General features: G+C 44.2%; 1 protein-coding gene and 1 long non-coding RNA gene across 11 annotated transcripts; both read left to right on the top strand.

Annotated features, from left to right (window-relative positions):
• The first annotated feature begins 1,886 nt into the window (after positions 1–1,886).
• Positions 1,887–16,108, top strand: LOC115168109 (cytoplasmic polyadenylation element-binding protein 4). 7 transcript variants are annotated; one of them, XM_029723054.1, is made up of 12 exons: positions 1,887–2,029; positions 3,309–4,462; positions 7,082–7,177; positions 8,427–8,520; positions 9,457–9,507; positions 9,677–9,700; positions 10,973–11,149; positions 11,337–11,426; positions 11,561–11,679; positions 12,218–12,332; positions 12,488–12,669; positions 12,878–16,108. In XM_029723054.1, exons 2-12 carry the CDS (start codon positions 3,389–3,391, stop codon positions 13,103–13,105), a joined length of 2,250 nt encoding a protein of 749 aa, XP_029578914.1. In that variant the 5' UTR covers positions 1,887–2,029; positions 3,309–3,388; the 3' UTR covers positions 13,106–16,108. The 7 variants fall into 7 exon arrangements, with proteins under 7 accessions (XP_029578914.1, XP_029578934.1, XP_029578895.1 ...); XM_029723074.1 differs by having other exon boundaries at positions 3,141–4,462; positions 8,430–8,520; XM_029723035.1 differs by having other exon boundaries at positions 3,141–4,462.
• Positions 16,109–16,739: 631 nt separating this feature from the next.
• Positions 16,740–19,578, top strand: LOC115168100 (uncharacterized). Of its 4 annotated transcripts, none has more exons than XR_003870623.1 (3): positions 16,740–18,218; positions 18,536–18,662; positions 18,868–19,578. It is a non-coding gene; the product is annotated as an uncharacterized LOC115168100 (long non-coding RNA). The 4 variants fall into 4 exon arrangements; XR_003870622.1 differs by having other exon boundaries at positions 16,741–18,218; positions 18,865–19,578; XR_003870621.1 differs by having other exon boundaries at positions 16,742–18,218; positions 18,536–18,648.
• The last annotated feature ends 4,911 nt before the right edge of the window (positions 19,579–24,489 follow it).

Genomic DNA, 24,489 nt, shown 5'->3' with positions numbered 1-24,489 from the left:
TGTTCTAGGAATGTTCTAAAACTGGTTTGACATTGGGAATGTTCTCACGTTGTTCTGAGAACCTTAAGAAACAACCTCAGTACTTCAGTATAACGTTTCCTACAGGTTTCCTCATTGTTCTACTTAAAGTCATGTTCTCCAATTGTTCCGAGAACGTTTAGAAAACGTTCTATAAAAACCACAAGAAAACTTTAGTAATGTTCAGAGAATGTTCTAATAACATTATTTAAAAACATACACATTCCGTTCTCAGCATCAACAACAATCTATCTATCCGCTATCTTTTTGAGTGTGTTCAGGTGTGTTGGCCGCGCCCACACCTGATCTTAATGAGTGTATGTTTCCCTTGAAATGGGGTCTGTTTGAATAGACTAAAATGAAACATGACATGCTAGCTCCATCCTTGTGGCGCAGTGGAGTAATTCCATGGATAGAGAACATAAGTTCAAGTCTCACTGACACTGAGGCTGTGCCACAATAAAAAATACATGTATTTGCATGATTAATGGCTAAGCAAATGAATTTCAATGTGTCCTATCTGTGCTTGGAGTTCAAATTGTATTGGTCACATAAATGTATTTAGCAGGTGTAGCAAAATGCTTGCGTTTCTAGCTCCAACAGTGCAGTAATATCTAACAATACACACAAATCTAAAGTAACGGAATTAAGAATATATAAATATTTGGATGAGCAGTGTCAGAGCGGCATAGATTAACATACAGTAGGTTAGAATACAGTATATATGAGATGAGTAATGCAAAATATGTAAACACTATTAAAGTGACTAGTGTTCCATTATAAAGTGGTCAGTGATTTCAAGTCTATGTATATAGGGCAGCAGCCTCTAATGCGCTAGTGATGGCTATTTAACAGTCTGATGGCCTTGAGATAGAAGCTGTTTTTCAGTCTCTCAGTCCCAGATTTGATGCACCTGTACCGACCTCGCCTTCTGGATGATAGTGGGGTGAACAGGCAGTGGCTCGGGTGGTTGTTGTCCTTGATGATCTTTTTGGCCTTCCTGTGACATTGGGTGCTGCAGGTGTCCTGGAGGGCAGGTAGTTTGCCCCCGGTGATACGTTGGGCAGACCACCCCACCCTCTCGAGAACCCTGCGGTTGCGGGCGGTGCAGTTGTTACCAGGCGGGGATACAGCCCGGCAGGAGGCTGTCAGTTGTGCATCTTTAAAAGCTTGTGAGGGTTTTAGGTGCCAAAACAGTTAACCTATGCTAGCTGTCTTGTTGAAACATGTCCTCAGAACATTATTTTGTTACCTTCAAATAACCTAGAATTTCCGTTCTCAGAACATTAATGAAAACTTTCAGGGAACCATAGCAAAATGTTTTCAGAACCTCCTTGCAACCTAAAACTGAATGTTCCCAGAACAGGCAAAATGTTCACCTCAGTTCTCAGAATGTTTAAAAAAGTTCAGTTTTACCGTCAGGAAACGTATGACTTCGTTCCCACAACCAATATGAAACTTCAAAGGAACAAAATGTGCTAGCTGAGTCAAGATTGGCCTCTTATCTTGCCTTTTTCTTGTGTTTAAATGTGTTTAATAACCCTGTTTAATCATAGATGAATATCACACAGAAGCCTTGACTGACTAGATTTTTAAATGCAGGGAGTACTGAATGTATAAAATACATCTAGTTTGAATTTTGTGCATTATTTGCCTGCATGTGGAACTCCACCCATGAATTTCTCAACATCCTTATTTGGGCTGAGAACGTCTTGAACGCAGTGCTATTTCATTGAAAAGGCGTGAGATGGGTGTGGTTTACCCACACATATCCAATTAAACGCCATTCATCTGTGGAAAGGGGCGAGGCCGCAGAGGGAAACCCTTGCAGTCTGTGGGTGGGAGTTGGAGGAGGGGGCGGGGTTATGAGTCGGAAGTGTCTCCCTACTGGCCCAGCTGTCATCGACTAGAAGAGACCATTCGTACCGGTTGACTTGGAAATGCAGAAAATTGAAAAAAGCTGAAATATGGCAACATCTAGGAACCATAAGGACATGACGACAATTTAGAGGTACATAATGCACGATATAGAATCCGTTACAGAAATGTAATGTCGAACCAGAGAAATGCACTCAGGTTTATACCCGTAGTTTAGAATTGCACAAAAATTATGACGACAACGATTGGTGCTAAGCTATGACATTGAACACACAGGACACGAAACCGACGAGGTCGTTTAAAGATACACACACCATTTAATACCAATATCACCGCAGATCCAGCCCGTGTATCGCTGTCGGTTGAATTTTCGGATACATTGTTTCATTTGTCATCGACATTGTTGCCTATCTGCTTCGATTGCTCGGCTACAATGTATCTACTGTAGTAGCTTGTCGGCTATTACCCTAGCCGAGCGGCTTGTATACGGGGAACTAGGCTACCCTAGATTCAGCATAGACAAGAAACGTCACCAGCATTTTCTTCTTTAACTGGTCGCGACGGAGGAGGTCATTGCAGAAAAAAATCTAGATATTCGGTAGGTGTTGGTGTATTTACCTTCATTTTAACGCACGGGCATAGACACACACCACACTGCATATAGACCTCATATAGACCAACACTGATGATCGTAATGTGTTTGATTGACAGGGCACATGGAGCCCAATGCAGCAGCTGTTAGCTTGCTAGCCACATAACGACCTTTGGGAAGAGAAACGTCAACTAATAGCGTAGCCAGCCTGCCTGGTGCTATGTGCTTCTACCGCAGCTAACCTACGCAGGTTCACTCAGGTGTTTTCTGTTGTGGCCTGCTAGTGCTACTGCTATGCTAAGTCTGTTATTTTATCATGTAGCCTTGGCCTACTGTGGCTGAGCGAGTCAATGATTTAATCTCATTGTTACATCACTAGCAGTCTGCAGTTGCAGCAAAGTCACTGCAGTTGGCAAGGCTGGTGTTGTTTTGGATGGCCTGTAGGATCAAATTGTGGAATGATAGCCTTTGTATTTATGTCCCCCCCTGTCTCTCCCCCGACCCTGTCTCTCCCCCGACCCTGTCTCTCCCTCGACCCTGTCTCCCCCTCGACCCTGTCTCTCTCTCCACCCCCTCCCTCGACCCTCTCTCCACCCCCTCCCTCGACCCTCTCTCCACCCCCCTCTCTCCCCCCTCCCTCGACCCTGTCTAGTCCGCTTCTCACTCATCTCCCCCTTTTTACCTCACCCACTGTTTTCCCTACATCACCTTTCCCTCCCCTTGCTTTCTCGCGCATGCCTTCACTCCTGTCCTCTCCCTCACCCCCTTTCTCCCTTCAATTTCTCCCGCACTCCTCTCCTCTCCTCTCCATGTTATACAGTAGGAAAAAGGCCTAGAAGACACTGAGATAAGAAGAACCAAGTTGAGGAGGAAACATCGGCTTTACACCGGGATTCATAAATGGACGACTACGGCTTCGGAGTCCTGGTGAAGAATAACGGCAGTGGCAACAAGTCTGCTTTCCCTGTGAGGATCCCTCCTCACCTCCAACCCCAGCCCCCCCACCTCAATCACCCTGCCAACCCCTCCAGCCCCCCTTCATTCGTCAACAGCACCTCGGCCACCAATGGAGGGGGTAGCGCCTGGCTGTTCCCCTCCGTAACACCCCACAGTAACATGCAGGATGAGATCCTTGACTCCGACAAGTCCAAAGCCCTGGACCTCCAGGACTTGCAGGAGAAGGCCCAGCCGCAGGTCGTCTCCCCTGGGCAGCAAGAGGCCGGAGGTGGCCTAGGGGAGCTGGATGGAATCCTACCCGAGGACGGCTCCATGGAGAAGGGCTCGTTGGAGACCGGTGGGAAGGAGAAGCTTAGGGGTGGGATGGACTCCCCTCCGGTGCTTGGGGGGTTTGACTACCAGGACAGCCTGGGAATGGGGACGTCTGGAGCCCAATCCTCCACCACCTCCTCCTCCTTGACCTCCTTCAACAACTGGTCCCCGACCATACCTTCCAACCCCTCCCCTGTTATCGGCGAGGACGTCGGGGGTGGGTTCTTTGGCCCGGCTGGTTCCAACGCTAACGGACCCCAGATGCTGTTCCAGAACTTCTCCCACCACGCGGGGCCCGGCTTCGGAGGGGCGGGGGGCAGCTTCTCCCCCCAAATCGGCCCGGTCTCCCAGCACCACCCTCCTCCCCACCACTACCACCCCCACAACCAGGGGGTCCCCCCTCAGCACCGTCGCTCTCCAGCCCCCCCCCACCCTCCCCAGCCCTCCTTCCCTCCTCACCCCCACCGCTCTGGAGCTTTCACCCAGCTGCCCCACCTGGCCCCGGCCCAGTCCAAGCCCCCCTCCCCTTGGGGCAGCTACCAGAGCCCTGCCCCCCCCACTTCCACCTCCTGGAGCCCCGGGGGAGGTGGGTACGGTGGCTGGGGAGGGTCACAGGGGGTTCGTGAGTACCGCAGGGGCCTCAATGGAGGGGTGACGGCCCTCAACTCCATCTCACCACTTAAGAAGTCTTTCCCCAACAACCAGGTACTGAACTAGCTTGATATACTGCACACTCCCCTCTAACAACCAGGTACTGAACTAGCTTGATATACTGCACACTCCCATCTAACAACCTGGTACTGAACTAGCTAGATATACTGCACACTCCCCTCTAACAACCTGGTACTGAACTAGCTAGATATACTGCACACTCCCCTCTAACAACCTGGTACTGAACTAGCTAGATATACTGCACACTCCCATCTAACAACCTGGTACTGAACTAGCTAGATATACTGCACACTCCCATCTAACAACCTGGTACTCTTAGATGTATATACTGCACACTCCCATCTAACAACCTGGTACTGAACTAGCTAGATATACTGCACACTCCCATCTAACAACCAGGTACTGAACTAGCTAGATATACTGCACACTCCCCTCTAACAACCTGGTACTGAACTAGCTAGATATACTGCACACTCCCATCTAACAACCTGGTACTGAACTAGCTAGATATACTGCACACTCCCATCTAACAACCTGGTACTCTTAGATGTATATACTGCACACTCCCATCTAACAACCTGGTACTGAACTAGCTAGATATACTGCACACTCCCATCTAACAACCAGGTACTGAACTAGCTAGATATACTGCACACTCCCCTCTAACAACCTGGTACTGAACTAGCTAGATATACTGTACACTCCCATCTAACAACCTGATACTGTTAATGTACAGTTGAAGTCGGAAGTTTAAATACTTAGGTTGGAGTCATTAAAACTCGTTTTTCAACCACTCCACAAATTTCTTGTAAACAAACTATAGTTTTGACAATTCGGTTAGGACATCTACTTTGTGCATTTTCGTTTTTCCAACAATTGCTTAGACTGATTATTTCCCTTATAATTCACTGTATCACAATTCCAGTGGGTCAGGAGTTTACATACAGTAAGTTGACTGTGCCTTTAAACAGCTTGGAAAATTCCAGAAAATTATGTCATGGCTTTAGAAGCTTCTGATAGGCTAATTGACATCATTTTAGTCAATTGGAGGTGTACCTGTGGATGTATTTCAAGGCCTACCTTCAAACTCAGTTCCTCTTTGCTTGATATCATGGGAAAATCAAAAGAAATCAAACAAGACCTCAGAAAGAGAATTGTAGACCTCCACAAGTCTAGTTCATCCTTGGGAGCAATTTCCAAACGCCTCAAGTTACCACGTTCATCTGTACAAACAATAGTACACAAGTATAAACACCATGGGACCACTAGAGATGAACGTACTTTGGTGTGGAAAGTGCAAATCAATCCCAGGACAACAGCTAAGGACCTTGTGAAGATGCTGGAGGAAACAGGTACAAGAGTGTCTATATCCACAGTAAAATGAGTCCTATATCAACATAACCTGAAAGGCTGCTCAGCAGGGAAGAAGCCACTGCTCCAAAACCGCCATTAAAAAAAGCCAGACTACGGTTTGCAACTGCACATGGGGACAAAGATTGTACTTTTTGGAGAAATGTCCTCTGGTCTGATGAAACAAAAATAGAATTGTTTAACCATAATGACCACCGTTATGTTTGGAAGAAAACGGGGGAGGCTTGCAAGCCGAAGACACCATCCCAACCGTGAAGGACTGGGGTGGCAGCATCATGTTGTGGGGGTGCTTTGCTGCAGGAGGGACTGGTGCACTTCACAAAATAGATGGCTTCATGAGGAAGGAAAATTATGTGGATATACTGAAACAACATCTCAAGACATCAGTCAGGAAGTTAAAGCTTGGTTGCAAATGGGTCTTCCAAATGGACAATGACCCTAAGCATACTTCCAAAGTCTTGGCAAAATGGCTTAAGGACAACAAAGTCAAGGTATTGGAGTGGCCATCACAAAGCCCTGACCTCAATCCTATAGAAAATGTGTGGGCAGAACTGAAAAATTGTGTGCGAGCAAGGAGGCCTACAAACCTGACTCAGTTACACCAGCTCTGTTAGGTGGAATGGGCCAAAATTCACCCAACTTATTGTGGGAATGCTCGTGGAAGGTTATCTGAAACGTTTGACCCAAGTTAAACAATTTTTAAAGGCAATGCTACCAAATACTAACTTGGTGTATGTAAACTTCTGACCCACTGGTAATGTGATGAAAGAAATAAAAGCTTAAATAAATCATTCTCTCTACTATTATTCTGACATTTCACATTCTTCAAATAAAGTGGTGATCCTAACTGACCTAAGACAGGGAATTGTTACTGGTATTAAGTGTCAGGAATTGTGAAAAACTGATTTTAAATGTATTTGGCTAAGGTGTATGTAAACTTCAGACTACAACTGTATATGGCACACCTCATACCTGTTAAGACCGGATGTTCCAAAGGCCTCAGAATTATGAGTAGATTAACCATATTCATATAACAGCCTACAAGGAACTAGTCAATGATTTTTCTTTCATTTCAATGTTTTGCCAAACTCCAATTATGCGTGATTTAGTTGGTTATGATATAATTTATTCGCGACTGCAGGCTGTAATCCAGCTAATGCTGTTGTCTATTGAGCCATAAAATAAATAAACTCTTTCATGCGCTTCAATGGTACAATCACATGGTACTATCCCACATGTACTACATAGGACAATATTATATAATATTGTCCTATCTTCCAGGTTCCCTCTCAGAAGTATCCTCGTAATACCTCTGGGTTCAACCAAAAGGCCTGGATGGAAGACAGCATGAGTCGCACTGACAACTTCCCTTTCCAGGTGAGAGAAGTGATGAGCAAACTGTAGAGAGAAAATATATTTATCCACCCTTATAGGACAATGAAAATGGACTTGAAACATGCTTCTATATTGTTAAAACCAACACATGCAGCTTTGTAAAGGCATTTTTGATACAAGTATCAGACCCAAATGATATGTTCTCATCTGCGCAATACAGTACACATCAAAGTAAATGAGAAGAGCAAATATGATCTAGTTACTAGTAAGTAGAGCATCTGATAACATCAATGACAATTAGGCCAACAAAAAAATGTTCATTATGAAATTCACAGTAACTGTGTGTTGTTGTATATGTAGTCTTATAGATCTGTGAATGTGGTGGTAAGCGTATGCCATGAAGAGGCCTAATCCGGTAATCAGTGTTCATCCAAAAAAAACACCATACTCTCTGTTTAGTGCATTACTTTAAACCAGAGCCTGGTCAAAGGCAGTGCACTATACAGGGAATTAGGTGCCATTTGGTACGGAAACTTCAGCCTTCTTCTTTCGTTACAGATGTTAAATACGGAAACCCCAGCCTCCCTCTGTTGTTAGAGATCGCACAGCGCCTGTATGACAAATGTTGACATACTGTCATCTCACTTCTGCAGTCTTTGGCCCTGTTTGAATGCATAAAGAAGGCCCTGTTTGAATGCATAAAGAAGGCCCTGTTTGAATGCATAAAGAAGGCCCTGTTTGAATGCATAAAGAAGGCCCTGTTTGAATACATAAAGAAGGCCCTGTTTGAATACATAAAGAAGGCCCTGTTTGAATGCAAAAAAAAAGGCATGCAAACATTCTTCTGAGGTAAACGCAGATCTGACATGACCTGGATTGGCTAAAGCAGTAGGGTGTAAGTCTAGCTTTAGCGTTCCAGTCACACACAGATCAGTGATTACTTCAAGGAAGGGATTATTTGAAAAGCATTCAGTGTCTATCTACAGAGACGGGCATGTGATACAAAAGCTGTAGATGGCCTACATCTGGAGATATCTCTGTAGAATCAGAGAAATACATTTTGGTGGCCTTTTATTTCATAAGCGTCACCGCAGAACATCTCTGTGGATGTGTAACTGTTTAGGTCTAAAGTACCAGGACAACATAGTTCTCATCTATTAACAAAGCAAAACTGTGTCAAGGGTCTTCAGTAGAACCTACCACGGGTTCTAGCATCAGAATGGTTCTGTGTTCCTGTTGTTAGAACACCGCAGGCTAATCATCGTGTTCCCGGTCTCTGTGTGTCTCCCAGCAGGAGAGAACCCGTTCCTTTGATGGCTTCAGCATGCACTCTCTGGAGAACAGTCTGATTGATATTATGAGGGCTGAACAGGATTCCTTGAAAGGTGGGTTTCTCTGTTTCACGCAGTATGAAAGAACACCCTGGGCCTGTATTCACAAAGCGTCTCACAATAAGAGTTTTTTTTTTTTCCTTTAGAAAAATAATGAATATAATTATATGTACAAGGGGGACCTGATCCTAGATGCTTTGAATATAGGCCGTGGTATTCTGTAATACCCCACAAACAATGAGGAAATATTAGCTGAACATACAGTAATGGCATATTTTCAATTTAGAGACAGAAGATTGATGTCACGTAATTCTGACCGGTTGGTAAAATGTCTAGCTGCGCTAGTGCAGGATAGAGGAGAAACGGCTAAACTCTGTCTAAACGTGCTCCATCACACACGCTTACCTGTTTAAGTACTGCTATGCTGCCACTTTGATCCATGCTCCACTCTCCATTCTCTCCACCACCATGAATTAAACATTTGGGTTACGTTCTGTCGCATACCATCTCGGAAGACATGTTTTATAGCCAAGACCCAGACTGCTCCTCAGAAGGAGTTTGTCACTATGTTCATTTAGGCCAGTCCATCACTTATTTCCCCTCTCTGATCATGCATTGCTATCTGTTGGCTGTTAAGTCAGTTCTCTGGATGCTTTGATGCTTCTGCTGCTCATCTCAATTCTCATTCTCCTCAGTACATCACAGAACAGCTACAGTTGTTGAAATATGGTGGATATATGGAGTGAGAATGCGGTGGCTGTGTGGAGTGAGAATGCGGTGGCTGTGTGGAGTGAGAATGCGGTGGCTGTGTGGAGTGAGAATGCGGTGGCTGTGTGGAGTGAGAATGCGGTGGCTGTGTGGAGTGAGAATGCGGTGGCTGTGTGGAGTGAGAATGCGGTGGCTGTGTGGAGTGAGAATGCGGTGGCTGTGTGGAGTGAGAAGGCAAAGTAATATGCATATTCTAACTGACTTCGGTCTCTTCCTCTCCAGGTCGCTATGGTTTCTCTCACCAGGGCGGAGATGGGTCTTTGCCCATGAATGGTATGGAAATGTTATTTTGCCTCAATACTAGAACGTTTATAGCTTAGTTCAGCCATTCACAATACAGGTAGTCAATTGGATGCAAGTTGTTCATGGAGTGTACATTATTTTGTAACCCTGTGCTGTTAAGAGTTGGTATGAAGGTTGTTGTCTCTTGTTTTACATGCAGCTAGGAGCTATGGCAGACGACGAGGTAAAGCCAAACCCAAAATGTCTTCATGTTTTAGCCTAAGTTATGTCAATATTTGCAAAGCGGCCATTACACAGTACATGCTGTCTGTCTGGTTTGGCCTCTGTGTCTGAAGTGGGGGAATAGGGTGCCATTTCAGATGCAACTTGTCTGTGTTTACCTCTTAAATGCTGACTGTTCACTAGTCCCCAACTGAACCTGCAGAGGAAGACTTCAAGTCCCCAGGGAGGATTTGAAATGAATATAATAAAAAAAATATCAAAATAAAATGTATTAATTCAATCCAAATACTATAAAACATTTGATAAGAACTTCGTGTAGATTGTGTGGCCTACTGCTCTGTGTTGCTTTATATACTTAACATGGTGAAGTGTTGAAATGGATTTCCAGGTTGTCTTTATTGCAATTGTGCTGACTGACCATCTCACAGATTGCTATATTAATAACGTTCAACACATGAGTTTGTTGTGAAATCTGATCATATGTACAGCGCAACAGCAAAAAAAGATGTGCTGACGTGATTGTCGGATGCCTGTTTCCTGCTGGGTTTTTATGACCTGGCTGTGGTGGCTTGTCACTAGACTTCACCAAAGCATCAAATCTTACAAGCGCTTGCGGAAATCGTGATTGGTTTCATGATCATGGTTCTCTTTTGTCTTCATCACAATGAAAAATTGCTTTATTTGAGTTAATTTGATTTCAATTAATGTACCGCAATTTTATTGTAGGTGTAGGTATTTATTTGGGTACAATCTTTCCCTTTTTCGACGACTGAGTCAAATAGACCTGATCCAAGCTCCACAGAGCTGGCCTGGTTAAACATCCACAATGGTTGTTGAAAAGGACAATGTGAAAATGAGTTATCGGAGCCGGCACAGTATGGTTTGAAAATAAATATTATAACCACAAATAGGTGCTAAGTGACATAAAAATGTCCAGGCACTCGTGTTCGGTTTGAAAGTTAAAAAGCCTTTAATGTATGGGACATTAAAATACTTCAATGTATATCAGCTTACGTCTTCATCAGGGTGTCTGGGTTAGTACGGTTTGGGTTGGCAACATGGTGTGAAATAAGTCCAGGGTGTCGGGGTTAGTACGGTTTGGGTTGGCAACATGGTGTGAAATAAGTCCAGGGTGTCGGTCGGGGTTAGTACGGTTTGGGTTGGCAACATGGTGTGAAATAAGTCCAGGGTGTCGGGGTTAGTACGGTTTGGGTTGGCAACATGGTGTGAAATAAGTATCTCATCTCTACTGGTCTATTTCTCGGCCCTCCAGGTCACTCTAACCTGTTCCCTATGGAGGACGAGCGGACCTTCGGAGAGGATGAGTCAGGTGACCAGGGACTTCCTGGTTTAGGATCCGCCCACTGTTTCCCACACCTCAACGGAGAGCGAGTGGAGAGATACTCACGCAAGGTGTTTGTGGGAGGACTGCCCCCCGACATAGACGAAGGTATTGATCAATGAACAGAATAATACACCTTCTACAATGAAGTTCTGAGTTAAAGACGATGAGAGGCGTCTGTTTTCTATGTTAATGACCCCGACATGTGATGTCAGAGGCTTAAAGGCTGTGTGCTACAACTACAGGGTCCTGAAGAGCCTGTGTAGCTGACTATCTTTGACTCTTTCATTCTCAGATGAGATCACCGCCAGTTTCCGCCGGTTCGGTCACCTGTTTGTCGATTGGCCCCACAAGGCTGAGAGCAAGTCCTATTTCCCACCCAAAGGTGAGTGATATGGTCACATTCACCAGGAAATACTCGGGGCCCTAGGAATGACGGGGACACTCGGGGGCCCTAGGAATTAAGGGAACTAGATGAAGGTCATGAGAGTATTGAGCTCTTTCTTTACCTCCCTCTAGGTTATGCATTCTTACTGTTCCAAGACGAGAGCTCTGTCCAGGCTCTGATCGATGCCTGTATCGAGGAGGATGGCAAGCTCTACCTCTGTGTCTCCAGCCCCACCATCAAGGACAAGCCTGTGAGTGGAGCTTTACGTGTCTGTGACACACGAGCCAGTCAGTCTTGGTGGGAGTTGTCAGTCCTCCTTGTCAGTCTAGCACTGCTGGTAAATAGTGAGATCTCCCCAGTCCTCTCACCTAGTTCAGCCCTGCCCACTCACCTAGTTCAGCCCTGCCCACTCACCTAGTTCAGCCCTGCCCACTCACCTAGTTCAGCCCTGCCCACTCACCTAGTTCAGCCCTGCCCACTCACCTAGTTCAGCCCTGCACACTCACCTAGTTCAGCCCTGCCCAGTCCACTCCACTCACCTAGTTCAGCCCAGTCCACACACCTACAGTAGTTCAGCCCTGCCCAGTCCACTCCACTCACCTAGTTCAGCCCAGTCCACACACCTACAGTAGGTCAGCCCTGCCCAGTCCACTCTGCTCACCTAGTTCACATCTAGTTGTATGGACATTGAAAGAGTTACAAACGTTATATGAAATTTGTTAGCATTTGTTAGCATTTTCTAGATGTTATATGGGTGTTATCTGAATGTTGTCTGGCCGTTCCTCTAGGTCCAGATCCGTCCCTGGAACCTGAACGACAGTGACTTTGTGATGGACGGCTCTCAGCCTCTGGACCCCAGGAAGACCATCTTCGTAGGGGGGGTGCCACGTCCTCTACGCGCAGGTACTGCACTGTGTTTCTGTGTGTGTGTGTGTGTGTGTGAGAGAGAGAGACTCTGAGCTATAGTAATGCCTAGGCTTTAGCTCAGCAGGCTAACAGTGTCTGGCATGACAGACTCAGTCAGCCACATCATCAGCCTATATGTGTTAATGTTCCAGTGGAGCTGGCCATGATAATGGATCGTCTGTATGGAGGAGTGTGTTACGCTGGCATCGACACAGACCCTGAGCTGAAGTACCCTAAAGGAGCGGGCCGTGTGGCATTCTCCAATCAGCAGAGCTACATCGCTGCTATTAGCGCTCGATTCGTTCAGCTGCAGCACGGCGAGATCGACAAACGGGTGAGTCAGTCTGGTCTTTGGTACTTTAGCGGAGCCACATACGCCCTGCATTTTGTCCAGGAGAAAAACCATAAAGACCTCACACGAACAATAGCTAAGCTACAAAATGGAGCTGGGTCTGAGCTTTTCCCCTCTGGTTTCTCTCTTGTCCCATTCCATCTGGGTATGTTTCATCTCCTCTTTCCCCCTCTGTCCTCCTCTCCCCCAGGTGGAAGTGAAGCCATACGTGCTGGATGACCAGCTGTGTGATGAGTGCCAGGGGACACGCTGTGGGGGGAAGTTCGCTCCCTTCTTCTGCGCTAACGTCACCTGTCTCCAGTACTACTGTGAGTACTGCTGGGCCGCCATACACTCCCGGGCCGGACGAGAGTTCCACAAGCCACTGGTCAAGGAGGGGGGAGACCGACCCCGACACATATCCTTCAGGTGGAATTAGGGAGGGAGGGAGGGTGACAGGCTATGTTGTAGAAAACAAATGCACTTTTCTTTTTGCTGGTTCCTATTTAGTTTCAAAATGAAAAGAAAAGAAACTTAAAAGCTTAATTTAATCTTTATTTTTTTAATCAGACTTTCTTCTAACCAAGTAAATGCTAAGAAGAAGTAAAACGAAGTGAAAGAAATCCCGTTTTGAATTTAAGTTAAGGTGTGCATGAGTACTTGGATGCATTATTAGTATGAGAAGAAGTGTTTCTTCTGACTTGACTGTATTTTATTTTCTCACATTAGCTGGCGAAGCTGCTTACGTTTGTTGTCAAGAGTAACATATATAAAATTTGAGAGAGCTATGTGCTGCACCTCAATCAGTATATTAACTAGAACAGTTGCGTTTTAAATGGTGCACTTATTTTGTTACTTTACGCATGCAGGATTAGATTAATAATTGTATTGTTAACCAAAGGTTGAGAGCAACTGGTCAGGTTAAAGTTCAATAGTGAAAGAAATCCACTGCAGGAGGGCAGACAGACTGACAATTCCCTTCATCATAAATAAACTGTTCAGAGTACATACAGGATTATTTCAGAAAAAAATGATCCCCTTGGTATCGGGCCTGACATTGATTACTGATATCTGTTTCCAGATCATGGTTTTAAATTGACTCTTTGTAGCCAAAATGGGCAAACCAAAGATTGGCCTAAAAACAAGTGATCAAAGCCAGTTGATTATCTGAGGGGTTTAAGGACTATAAGACTCCATTTTCAGGTTCAGAAGGTCAGTAATGCTAGTGCCGTTTTAAGTTGTGAAATTGAGGAGAGGGTAGAAACAGTCTTTGGAAAGACACTTTCAGCTGATAAAGACAAGAGCCCTAGCTGTCTAGGCAGGGCTCAGGTATTGGCAGTAGTATTAGCTCACTTTATATTGTCAGGGATATTAGCACTGGACGCTAACATGCTAATGTTGTAGTACTAGTAGGGATGCACAGTACAGTGGTAGCTAGCTACAGTGTTCCCTGAGTGACTCATAGTATGCAGCCTGGTACTATGTGCTTTAGTGTTAACCAACTCCTCTGGCTATCGTTGTCCAGCTAATTAACACAGAGAGGAGTTGGCTAAAGCAGAGACAGACAGGACTACCAGGCTAGTCTCATGGTGATCTGACGTATTCTCTACCATGACTGGAGTGTAGAGGAAGTAGATCCGAGCTGTGGCGAATGGCTTCGCTAGTGGATTCTAGCTGTGGAGGATGAATATGTTAGTAGTTGGACACTCTTTGAAGAACTTGCTGTCACAGAGATAAAGATATTATTTTATACATGGCCTGCTGATTTTTGTACAGTGTTTTCTAGCTGATTATTTTGTCATGAACATATATAAATTTATTATGCACTACTTTTCTAAATATTTTTTTCAATAGTCATTTTAGGCACATTTTTCACAAGATGGGATAACTCCTTTTGCAATACCTCATTTTTTTCACTTGGTGAAAAATAATTTTGTACCTTTGTTACTAAGAGATCTGCATTTATGGTAAAACTTAATTTAAAAAATAAAAAATGAATGATATTAATATAATTTTCAATTTAGCTTTTTATATATTTAAGTGCTGGTAAATGTTAAATTGTCTGGTGTGATTGTGTAGAGAAAAGAAAAAGAGTTAGCCAATCATGTACAGTACAGACTTCTCTTTCATAATAATAAACCATAAGTACTGGATCTTAAGGCATGACAAGACCTTTCTAAACTTATTTTGATAGTCTTGAAACATATATTCAGCTTGTAGTGGGTAAGGAAAACCTTGGGGAAATGTTTTGCCTTGGATGGATGAGTGAACCCTCGTTCCCTTGTATCATCAGTGAATGATGACAGGTGTTCTAAAAACTATTTAGATTCTCATTCTGGAACTACCTGAAGGTTCCAGTTATTCTAGGCATGCATGACGTAATACAGAATAACATGACTATTGACTAGTGTTAATGCAGAAAACTATTGTAATGCTCTAGATCTCTTTGTTTTATTTTTGTATGAGTTTTTAAGTTCTCTTTCAGATCACATAATATCTATCCTCTCTTTCTCACCTAAAGTCTGCCTCCCTCACAGACAGACCTGCTGTACATGCAGGATACCACATGAGTTTAGCCATGTAGAAGACACTTGTTCCTAAAGAGACTTGATCACTCCACCCCTGTGATGTGGCATGCTTTGGGACATAGACTTGAATGTGATTCATGTTGCAAGTTAACTTTGAGCCCTTATGTGCAATACTTGTTCTTTCCTAAAACAGTTTCTCTCTTTCTGCAATGTAAATCATTTAAACCCATATAAACCATGTAATCATTAAAACAGGATTATTTTCTCAGTCTATTGTTCATGCTGGTGTCTGCAAAGTAAAACAAAAGATACTTTCTACTAATATATAACTGAATTTATTTTTAAACATTATTTTGTGCTTATTCAATTATTTTGCTACTACCATGCTACTGTGATTAAGAAAACATTGTATATACTAAGTTGATAATGTATTTAGCATTTGTTATATTTTCAATTGAAATGTAAAACTATAATTTGGATCAGATTTTTATATTTTTTGGGGTGATGTGTTGAACTTATTGATGTCTAGGTTTTCTAATTGCTGTTTGTGCGCCACATTCAGAGGAATAATGTCTGTTAGTATTACTTGATTGCGAAACATGTCAATAGTTTTTAATGGTATGTTGGGAAGGTTGTATTTATTGATATACCTTTTTTACTTGACATCATCTTGATTTTTATTATTGGTCATTTTGCATTTATAAGTTCCAATTTGTATATTTCTTCCCCCCCCCCCGTTATGTTATGTGGTAACAGATGTCAGTTTTTATAGTTGGTTTGTAGAACTGAAGTAAAAATCAAGATCTAAAGTCATATAATCATCTGCAGCCAACTATTTATAACTGTATGCATACAACATTTGAAGTATTTGTAATGTGAGATGTTGAAAGAATAAAACTCAGCTGTGAGGAGAACAGTGGTTGAAGTGAATTTGTTGAGGAAAGCAAGGTGTGTGTGTGTGTGTGTGTGTGTGTGTGTGCTGCTGCTGCTGGGTTTGTACAGGAAAAGGAAAACACACAGGTTCTTTTTTCAGTACATTCCTTTTGAACCCTGCACCCAAATAAACTATTGACTCAAACACTTCAATGTCTTATGTTGCTGAAAGTGGACATTTAAATCCATTGGATTGGTATAAATATTGTTACACCAGTCCATTCCTTTTTAATCCATGATGGGGAGTGAGTAAGTGCACACTTCATGGAGAAGATTGTCCCTCACAACACCAGTCTTTCTACATTGTTTTGTTCCTCTTTTTGTTTGTGTGAAAGGTGTTGTGACCCTTGTTAAATGCATTTGACTTGACTAGAAGGATAGAGAATTGGACCATAACTATTGAGTGCAGCTGCGTGTGACAGAGACCATCTGGCCTGATGAGCTGAACCAGGTCAGAAAGGGCAAATTATAGATGCAGGCAGATCCAATCCTCCAGCCCGGACCTTTGGCTCCTCATACCAAGAACGACGGATACCTAGAGGGTTGAAAGTGTATTTGAAAGTGGGCTCAGCAGGCCACTGTAGTATGCGCTATTACATTTGTCAGAAAAAGAAAGAAACGCCATCTGCTGGCGAAGAGAAACCATTGTAATGCAGCATGGAAAATATCTTATTTACGTCAATCAATTTGGCTGGCAGTGGCAAATTGTACTGCTCTTTTGGTCAGTGAGTGACAACACTAATATTCACCAAATAAGTGATTAGCAGCTAAATTGAGAATTAAATAGTGAGTTGTTGCATCTCGAACTAAATCAACAGATTCATGTTTCCAGACTGGGCACGTGCAGCTAATCCGCACTGCTCGAGCCAGGTAGGGAACGGGCTCGAGACTGTCCGTTAACTAGCCGAGCTAGGTAGGGAACGGGCTCGAGACTGTCCGTTAACTAGCCGAGCTAGGTAGGGACCGGGCTCGAGACTGTCCGTTAACTAGCCGAGCTAGGTAGGGAACGGGCTCGAGACTGTCCGTTAACTAGCCGAGCTAGGTAGGGAACGGGCTCGAGACTGTCCGTTAACTAGCCGAGCTAGGTAGGGAACGGGCTCGAGACTGTCCGTTAACTAGCCGAGCTAGGTAGGGACCGGGCTCGAGACTGTCCGTTAACTAGCCGAGCTAGGTAGGGAACGGGCTCGAGACTGTCCGTTAACTAGCCGAGCTAGGTAGGGAACGGGCTCGAGACTGTCCGTTAACTAGCCGAGCTAGGTAGGGACCGGGCTCGAGACTGTCCGTTAACTAGCCGAGCTAGGTAGGGAACGGGCTCGAGACTGTCCGTTAACTAGCCGAGCTAGGTAGGGAACGGGCTCGAGACTGTCCGTTAACTAGCCGAGCTAGGTAGGGAACGGGCTCGAGACTGTCCGTTAACTAGCCGAGCTAGGTAGGGAACGGGCTCGAGACTGTCCGTTAACTAGCCGAGCTAGGTAGGGAACGGGCTCGAGACTGTCCGTTAACTAGCCGAGCTAGGTAGGGAACGGGCTCGAGACTGTCCGTTAACTAGCCGAGCTAGGTAGGGAACGGGCTCGAGACTGTCCGTTAACTAGCCGAGCTAGGTAGGGAACGGGCTCGAGACTGTCCGTTAACTAGCCGAGCTAGGTAGGGAACGGGCTCGAGACTGTCCGTTAACTAGCCGGCAGCGTTTCTTTACAGACTAACGTTTCTTTACAGACTAACTTTTACTAGCCAACTTCAAATGATTGTTGATAAACAGGCATAGAAATAAGATGCCAGGTGCTCAGTTCAAGGCTTTTTACGTGCCAAGTTTTGGATCTCAATCCTCACGATGTAGTCAAAAAGATGGACAGCAAACGAATGAGTACTTGATCGAGTTGTCCAGCTCATGGAGAAGACAATATAAATTGTCAAGAAAAAAGATCAAATTAACGAAGTGTAACAGCAAGCCTGCCCTGTCCAAGAAGAAACGAAAGGCTGAGAGAAGGTCGATGCCTCCGCCACCACCACCCGTGACAGAGAGAATGACAGCTACCCGAAGACAAGGTGAAGGAGAGAGATCACAACAACAGAGACGGAGAAGTCCTAGATGTAACTACTCTAAAATAACGTTATCCAGAATATTGTCAGAATAAGTAGTTAGCTATCAGCAGAATGTTTTCATGTGATGGTCTAGCTAGCTAACGTTAGGGTGCTATGTCAATGGTAGGCTACCCTACTCAACCCTGTTGGGAATTCTTTAAAAGTGAATTCATCCATCCTAACTTCCTGGAAGTATTCACTGATTAGAATGAAAAAACATGAATACATGTGGGTCGTTTACCTGTCCAATCATGTCTAACCAGTGCTAATTTCAAGGACGCTAGGAAGGAAGGAATCACTTTTAAATCTTTTAAACGGGACTGCAGCCTCGTTCCTTCCTTGTTCCTCCATGTCCAATACAGGCACTCCTCAGAGCATGATGAATGAAGACCTCTTCACCTTCTCCCAGAGAGACGAGCACACATCAACCAACCAACCTGTACATTTGATGCTGTATTACAAATATTTCAGATTTATTTGTGCGGTTTGTGTCTGTTGCCTCCATTTCCTGGCAGTCTGGCAGCTGTTGAATTGTGTTACCTGTCACAGACCTACCATTATTAAACTACTCTACTGTCTCTAACCTACAACGTTTTTATCTGATGTTGATGTGGGCTTTGCCATAACTCTGTTGTTACTTCTCTCTCCTCCCCAGCAGTGGGCAGCCAGACAGGCTGTGTTGAGGACCATCGGTAGGATGCTGCAGGAGAACAGCAGCATCAGAGAGAGACTGGTCTCCCTCAGCCATAGCAGTCAGGTTATACATTGAACTCAGTCTGAAGACTAGATTACAATCTGGGAATGATACATAGATTATGGAACTTCACTTTCCCTCTCAAACTCAGGAATGGAATAGTTTTATTTGTTTCCCTTAAATGTTCTGATTTTGTTTTAACCAAGTTTATGGACTACCTGGCAAATGTTCTGATTTTGTTTTGACCAAGTTTATGGACTACCTGGCAAATGTTCTGATTTTGTTTTGACCAAGTTTATGGACTACCTGGCAAATGTTCTGATTTTGTTTTGACCAAGTTTATGGACTACCTGGCAAATGTGCTGATTTTGTTTTGACCAAGTTTATGGACTACCTGGCAAATGTTCTGATTTTGTTTTAACCAAGTTTATGGACTACCTGGCAAATGTTCTGATTTGAGATGGAATGAAGATGAGGTTATTTAATTTACCTGAAGCTAAACCTGTATTGTACATCTCGATGTATCTGTTCCTATAGTTTCCTCTTTAATAGACTCTGGTTGAAGAAATAGACTATAGGTTGGTTTTGATGGGAACACACAGATGTTGTCATAGATGTTGACTGTTGTCATGGGGAACAAAGAGTTCTGAATTAAAACAACTTCTTGAGGAGAAAGTGTTGTTCATTTCCGTTATGTCTGGTGAACTATAACAGGGCAGCCAACCCTCCTGGAGTGCTACTACTGGGTATGAAGGCTGTTGCACCAGCCCTTCTTCCTCATGGAGAACCTCACCTCTTTTTCCACTAGAGGGAAGTGTCTCTATTTTGTGTGTGTGTGTGTGTGTGTGTGTGTGTGTGTTAGATACTGTACACACAATACTGTACACTCAGCCACCTAAAGGTAGAATACACAGATCTGCCACAGCTCAACTTTCTGAATCAGAGGTTCTCAGTAGAGCCTCTGAGTGTCCCAAATGGCACCTTATTCCCTTTTATAGTGCACTACTTATGAACAGAGCCCTATGTGTTTGTTTCCTGCTCCTTATTCGTGAATTAACAACCCACAGCCAACATGTGTTTCCTGTTCCTTATTAGTGAATTAACAACCCACAGCCAACATGTGTTTCCTGCTCCTTATTAGTGAATTAACAACCCACTGCCAACATGTGTTTCCTGTTCCTTATTAGTGAATTAACAACCCACAGCCAACATGTGTTTCTGTTTCCTGTTCCTTATTAGTGAATTAACAACCCACAGCCAACATGTGTTTCTGTTTCCTGTTCCTTATTAGTGAATTAACAACCCACAGCCAACATGTGTTTCCTGTTCCTTATTAGTGAATTAACAACCCACAGGCAACATGTGTTTCTGTTTCCTGTTCCTTATTAGTGAATTAACAACCCACAGCCAACATGTTTCTGTTTCCTGTTCCTTATTAGTGAATTAACAACCCACAGCCAACATGTGTTTCTGTTTCCTGTTCCTTATTAGTGAATTAACAACCCACAGCCAACATGTGGTTCTGCTTATCCTAACATCATTAGCTGTAGTATTAACAGTTGTGTTGCCCTGTGTGTCACAACACACTAAAGTCTGGCCTTGTACAGTATACACATGGAACACAACATACACACAGAAAAACATCCCCAAAAGGATCAGCTATATTGATCAACTGACACAGACATCTATCTAATCTAGAATATTTGAAATAAGGCACAGTAAGTGTCTGATAAGACAGACTACACCTCTCCCTGTATTTCATGGGTCATTTTATGGGGCTCCCAGTTATTTTCTCAGCGGGGAAATGTTAAACAACCACATACCTCTGGTTATTACCTCTCCTGTGTTTCACCGCTTCATGTAATGATTCTCCATTACCTCCTGTCTTTCCTCTCCCTGTAATGATTCTCCATTACCTCCTGTCTCTCCTCTACCTGTAATGATTCTCCATTACCTCCTGTCTCTCCTCTACCTGTAATGATTCTCCATTACCTCCTAACTGTCTTTCCTCTACCTGTAATGATTCTCCATTACCTCCTGTCTCTCCTCTCCCTGTAATGATTCTCCATTACCTCCTAACTGTCTTTCCTCTACCTGTAATGATTCTCCATTACCTCCTAACTGTCTTTCCTCTACCTGTAATGATTCTCCATTACCTCCTGTCTCTCCTCTCCCTGTAATGATTCTCCATTACCTCCTGTCTCTCCTCTACCTGTAATGATTCTCCATTACCTCCTGTCTCTCTTCTCCCTGTAATGATTCTCCATTACCTCCTGTCTCTCCTCTACCTGTAATGATTCTCCATTACCTCCTGTCTCTCCTCTCCCTGTAATGATTCTCCATTACCTCCTGTCTCTCCTCTACCTGTAATGATTCTCCATTACCTCCTAACTGTCTTTCCTCTACCTGTAATGATCCCCCATTACCTCCTGTCTCTCCTCTCCCTGTAATGATTCTCCATTACCTCCTGTCTCTCCTCTGCCTGTAATGATTCCACATTACCTCCTAACTGTCTTTCCTCTGCCTGTAATGATTCTCCATTACCTCCTGTCTTACCTCTACCTGTAATGATTCTCCATTACCTCCTGTCTCTCCTCTCCCTGTAATGATTCCACATTACCTCCTAACTGTCTTTCCTCTACCTGTAATGATTCTCCATTACCTCCTGTCTCTCCTCTCCCTGTAATGATTCTCCATTACCTCCTGTCTCTCCTCTCCCTGTAATGATTCTCCATTACCTCCTAACTGTCTTTCCTCTACCTGTAATGATTCTCCATTACCTCCTAACTGTCTCTCCTCTACCTGTAATGATTCCTGTCTTAATGACATCCCCCTCCTACTCACATTAATTACATTACCCTTCTCTGTCTCTTGGATACCATGAAGGTAGTTAAATAAATAAAAAATAGAATACACTCACCGGCCAGTCTATTAGGTATATCCATCTAGTACTGGGTCGGATCCCCTTTTGCCTCCAGAACAGCCTATATTCTTTGGGGAATTATACAAGGTGTAGGAAATGTTCCAAAGGGATGTTGGTCCATGTTGACGCCATGGCATCACGCAGTTGCTGCAGATTGGATGGTGGTACATTCATACCACCCTGCATCCCACTGCTGGCTTGCATCTGAAGCTAAGCAGGGTTGGTCCCTGGATGGGAGACCAGATGCTGCTGGAAGTGGGGTTGGAGGGCCAGTAGGAGGCACTCTTTCCTCTGGTCTAAAAAAATATCTCAATGCCCCAGGGCAGTGATTGGGGACACTGCTCTGTGTTGGGTGCTCTCTTTCGGATGGGACGTTAAACGGATGTCCTCACTCTCTGAGGTCATTGAAGATCCCATGGCACTTATCGTAAGAGTAGGGGTGTTAACCCCGGTGTCCTGGCTAAATTCCCAAGCTGTCCCTCATACCATCATGGTCACCTAATCATCCCCAGCTTACAATTGTCTCATTCATCCCCCTCTACCCTGTAACTATTCCCCAGGTCGTTGCTGTAAATGAGAATGTGTTCTCAGTCAACTTACCTGCTAAAATAACGGTAAAATAAAAATGTAAAAAATGATGTGAACAGCCTGTTCCATCTCATCCAAAGCTGCTCTATAGGGTTGAGGTCTGGAGGCTGCTCAAGTAAACTGAAATCGCTGTCATATTCCAGGCAATGTTTTTCCACTCCTCAACAGTCCAGTGTATGTGATGGCGTGCCCACTGGAACCTCTTCTTCTTGTTTTTAGCTGATAGGAGTGGAACCCGGAGTGGTCGTCTGCTGCAATAGCCCGTCCGTGACAAGGATCATCGAGTTGCCCTTCTGCACACCACTGTTGTACTGCCCCGTTATTTGTCTGTTTGTGGCCCGCCTCTTAGCTTGCACGATTCTTGCCATTCTCCTTGGACCTCTCTGATTAACAAGCTGTTTTCGCCCACAGGATTGCCGCTGACTGCATGTTTTTTGTTTCTCGCACCATTATCGGTAAATCCTAGACCAGGGCTCTCCAATCCTGTTCCTGGAGAGCTACCATCCTGTAGGTTTTCACTCCAACCCTAATCTAGCACACCTGATTCTAATAATTAGCTGTTTGGTAAACTGAATCAGGTTAGTTACAGCTGGGGTTGGAGTTAAAACCTACAGGATGGTAGCTCTTCAAGAACAGGGTTGGAGAGCCCTGACCTAGACACTGTCGTGTGTGAAAAGCCCAGGCGGGCATCTGTTTCTGAGATAGTGGATCCGACGCACCTGGCACTAATGATCATACCACGCTCAAAGTCACTTAGGTCACTTGTTTTGCCCATTCTAACGTTCAATCAAGCAGTACCTGAATGCCTTGATGCCCGTCTGCCTGCTTTATATAGCCAGCCACGGCAGCGTGAGTCTCTGTCTAGGAGCTATCTTTGCTGATGCAGTAGGCCTACATAACAGCAACTTCTGAAAAGGGTACCCAGTTACAGGTGATATCTTGCTTGCATCAATCTTACACATACTAATTCTACGTAACTTAGGCTACTTGTTATTGAGAGTAAGAAGAGTTGGAAGGATATGACACATCCCAAATGGCACCCTATTTCCTTTATAGTGTACTACTTTTGACCAGAGCCCTATGGAAAGTAGCCGTGGGAAGTAGGGTTGCTGAGGGTGCTGCACGCCCGTATGAGCGGACAAAAATAGTCATCAACAGTGCAGGGAGACCAGTTTTTTCAGCACCCCCACCCCTAAACATCTCTCTTCCTGCAGGGCTCTGGTCAAAAGTAGCACACTATGTAGGGACCAGTGGAGGCTGCTGAGGGGAGGATGGCTCATAATAATGGCTGCAATGAACCGAATAGAATGGCATCAAACCATGTGTTTGTTATATTTGATACCATTCCACTATTACCACAAGCCCATCCTCCCCAATTAAGGTGCCACCAACCTCCTGTGGAAGGGAATAGGTTGTAGCAGGAAGCTTTTAGTGGTACAGTATGGCACCAACAATCACCAGTATATTTACTAAGAGTGTTAGGAGTACAGTGTTGTGGATAAAGACATTCTCAGGAGGTGATTAAGGTCTAAACAGCCCAGTTCAGTGTAAGGTCTGAACAGATCTTCTAATCAAGGCTGTGGTTTGAGACAGAGACTGGTGGTAGACTATGGCGGCTCTACCTCCCAACCACACAACTCTAGCCTCAGCATTGGTCTTGTTGTTCACTGTATTGTTGATGTGGAGAGGCTGTTTTCTCTATCACTCTATACTCTATTGAGTGTTGACTCTATTGCTGGGATTGTTCCTGACCCCACTCCCCCCAGTGTTGTTTATATGGAGAGGTTTCTGGTCTCTTAGGCTAGTCCTGAGAATGGAGTGTGTTGTATTAAAAAACCATTAGGCATAGCCTGAGTGCCTGTCTGTTTGTGCTATAATGCCAACTCAATAAGCAATAGAGTTGTCAAGAACACACACAGACCTGGGACCAGGCTAGGAGAGACCCACCCTGTTAGATTGCAGTAGCATGCTAAGCTGAAAGAGCTGGTGAACACTATTCAACCTGATCGACCGCCAAACTCAACTACACTGAACAAAAATATAAACAGAACATGTAAAGTGTTGGTCCCATGTTT

This window comes from Salmo trutta, chromosome 3 (assembly GCF_901001165.1).
Source record: "Salmo trutta chromosome 3, fSalTru1.1, whole genome shotgun sequence".
NCBI lineage: Eukaryota > Metazoa > Chordata > Actinopteri > Salmoniformes > Salmonidae > Salmo > Salmo trutta.
The sequence above is the reverse complement of the archived record's forward strand: the minus strand, read 5'-3'. Positions and strand labels throughout refer to the sequence as shown.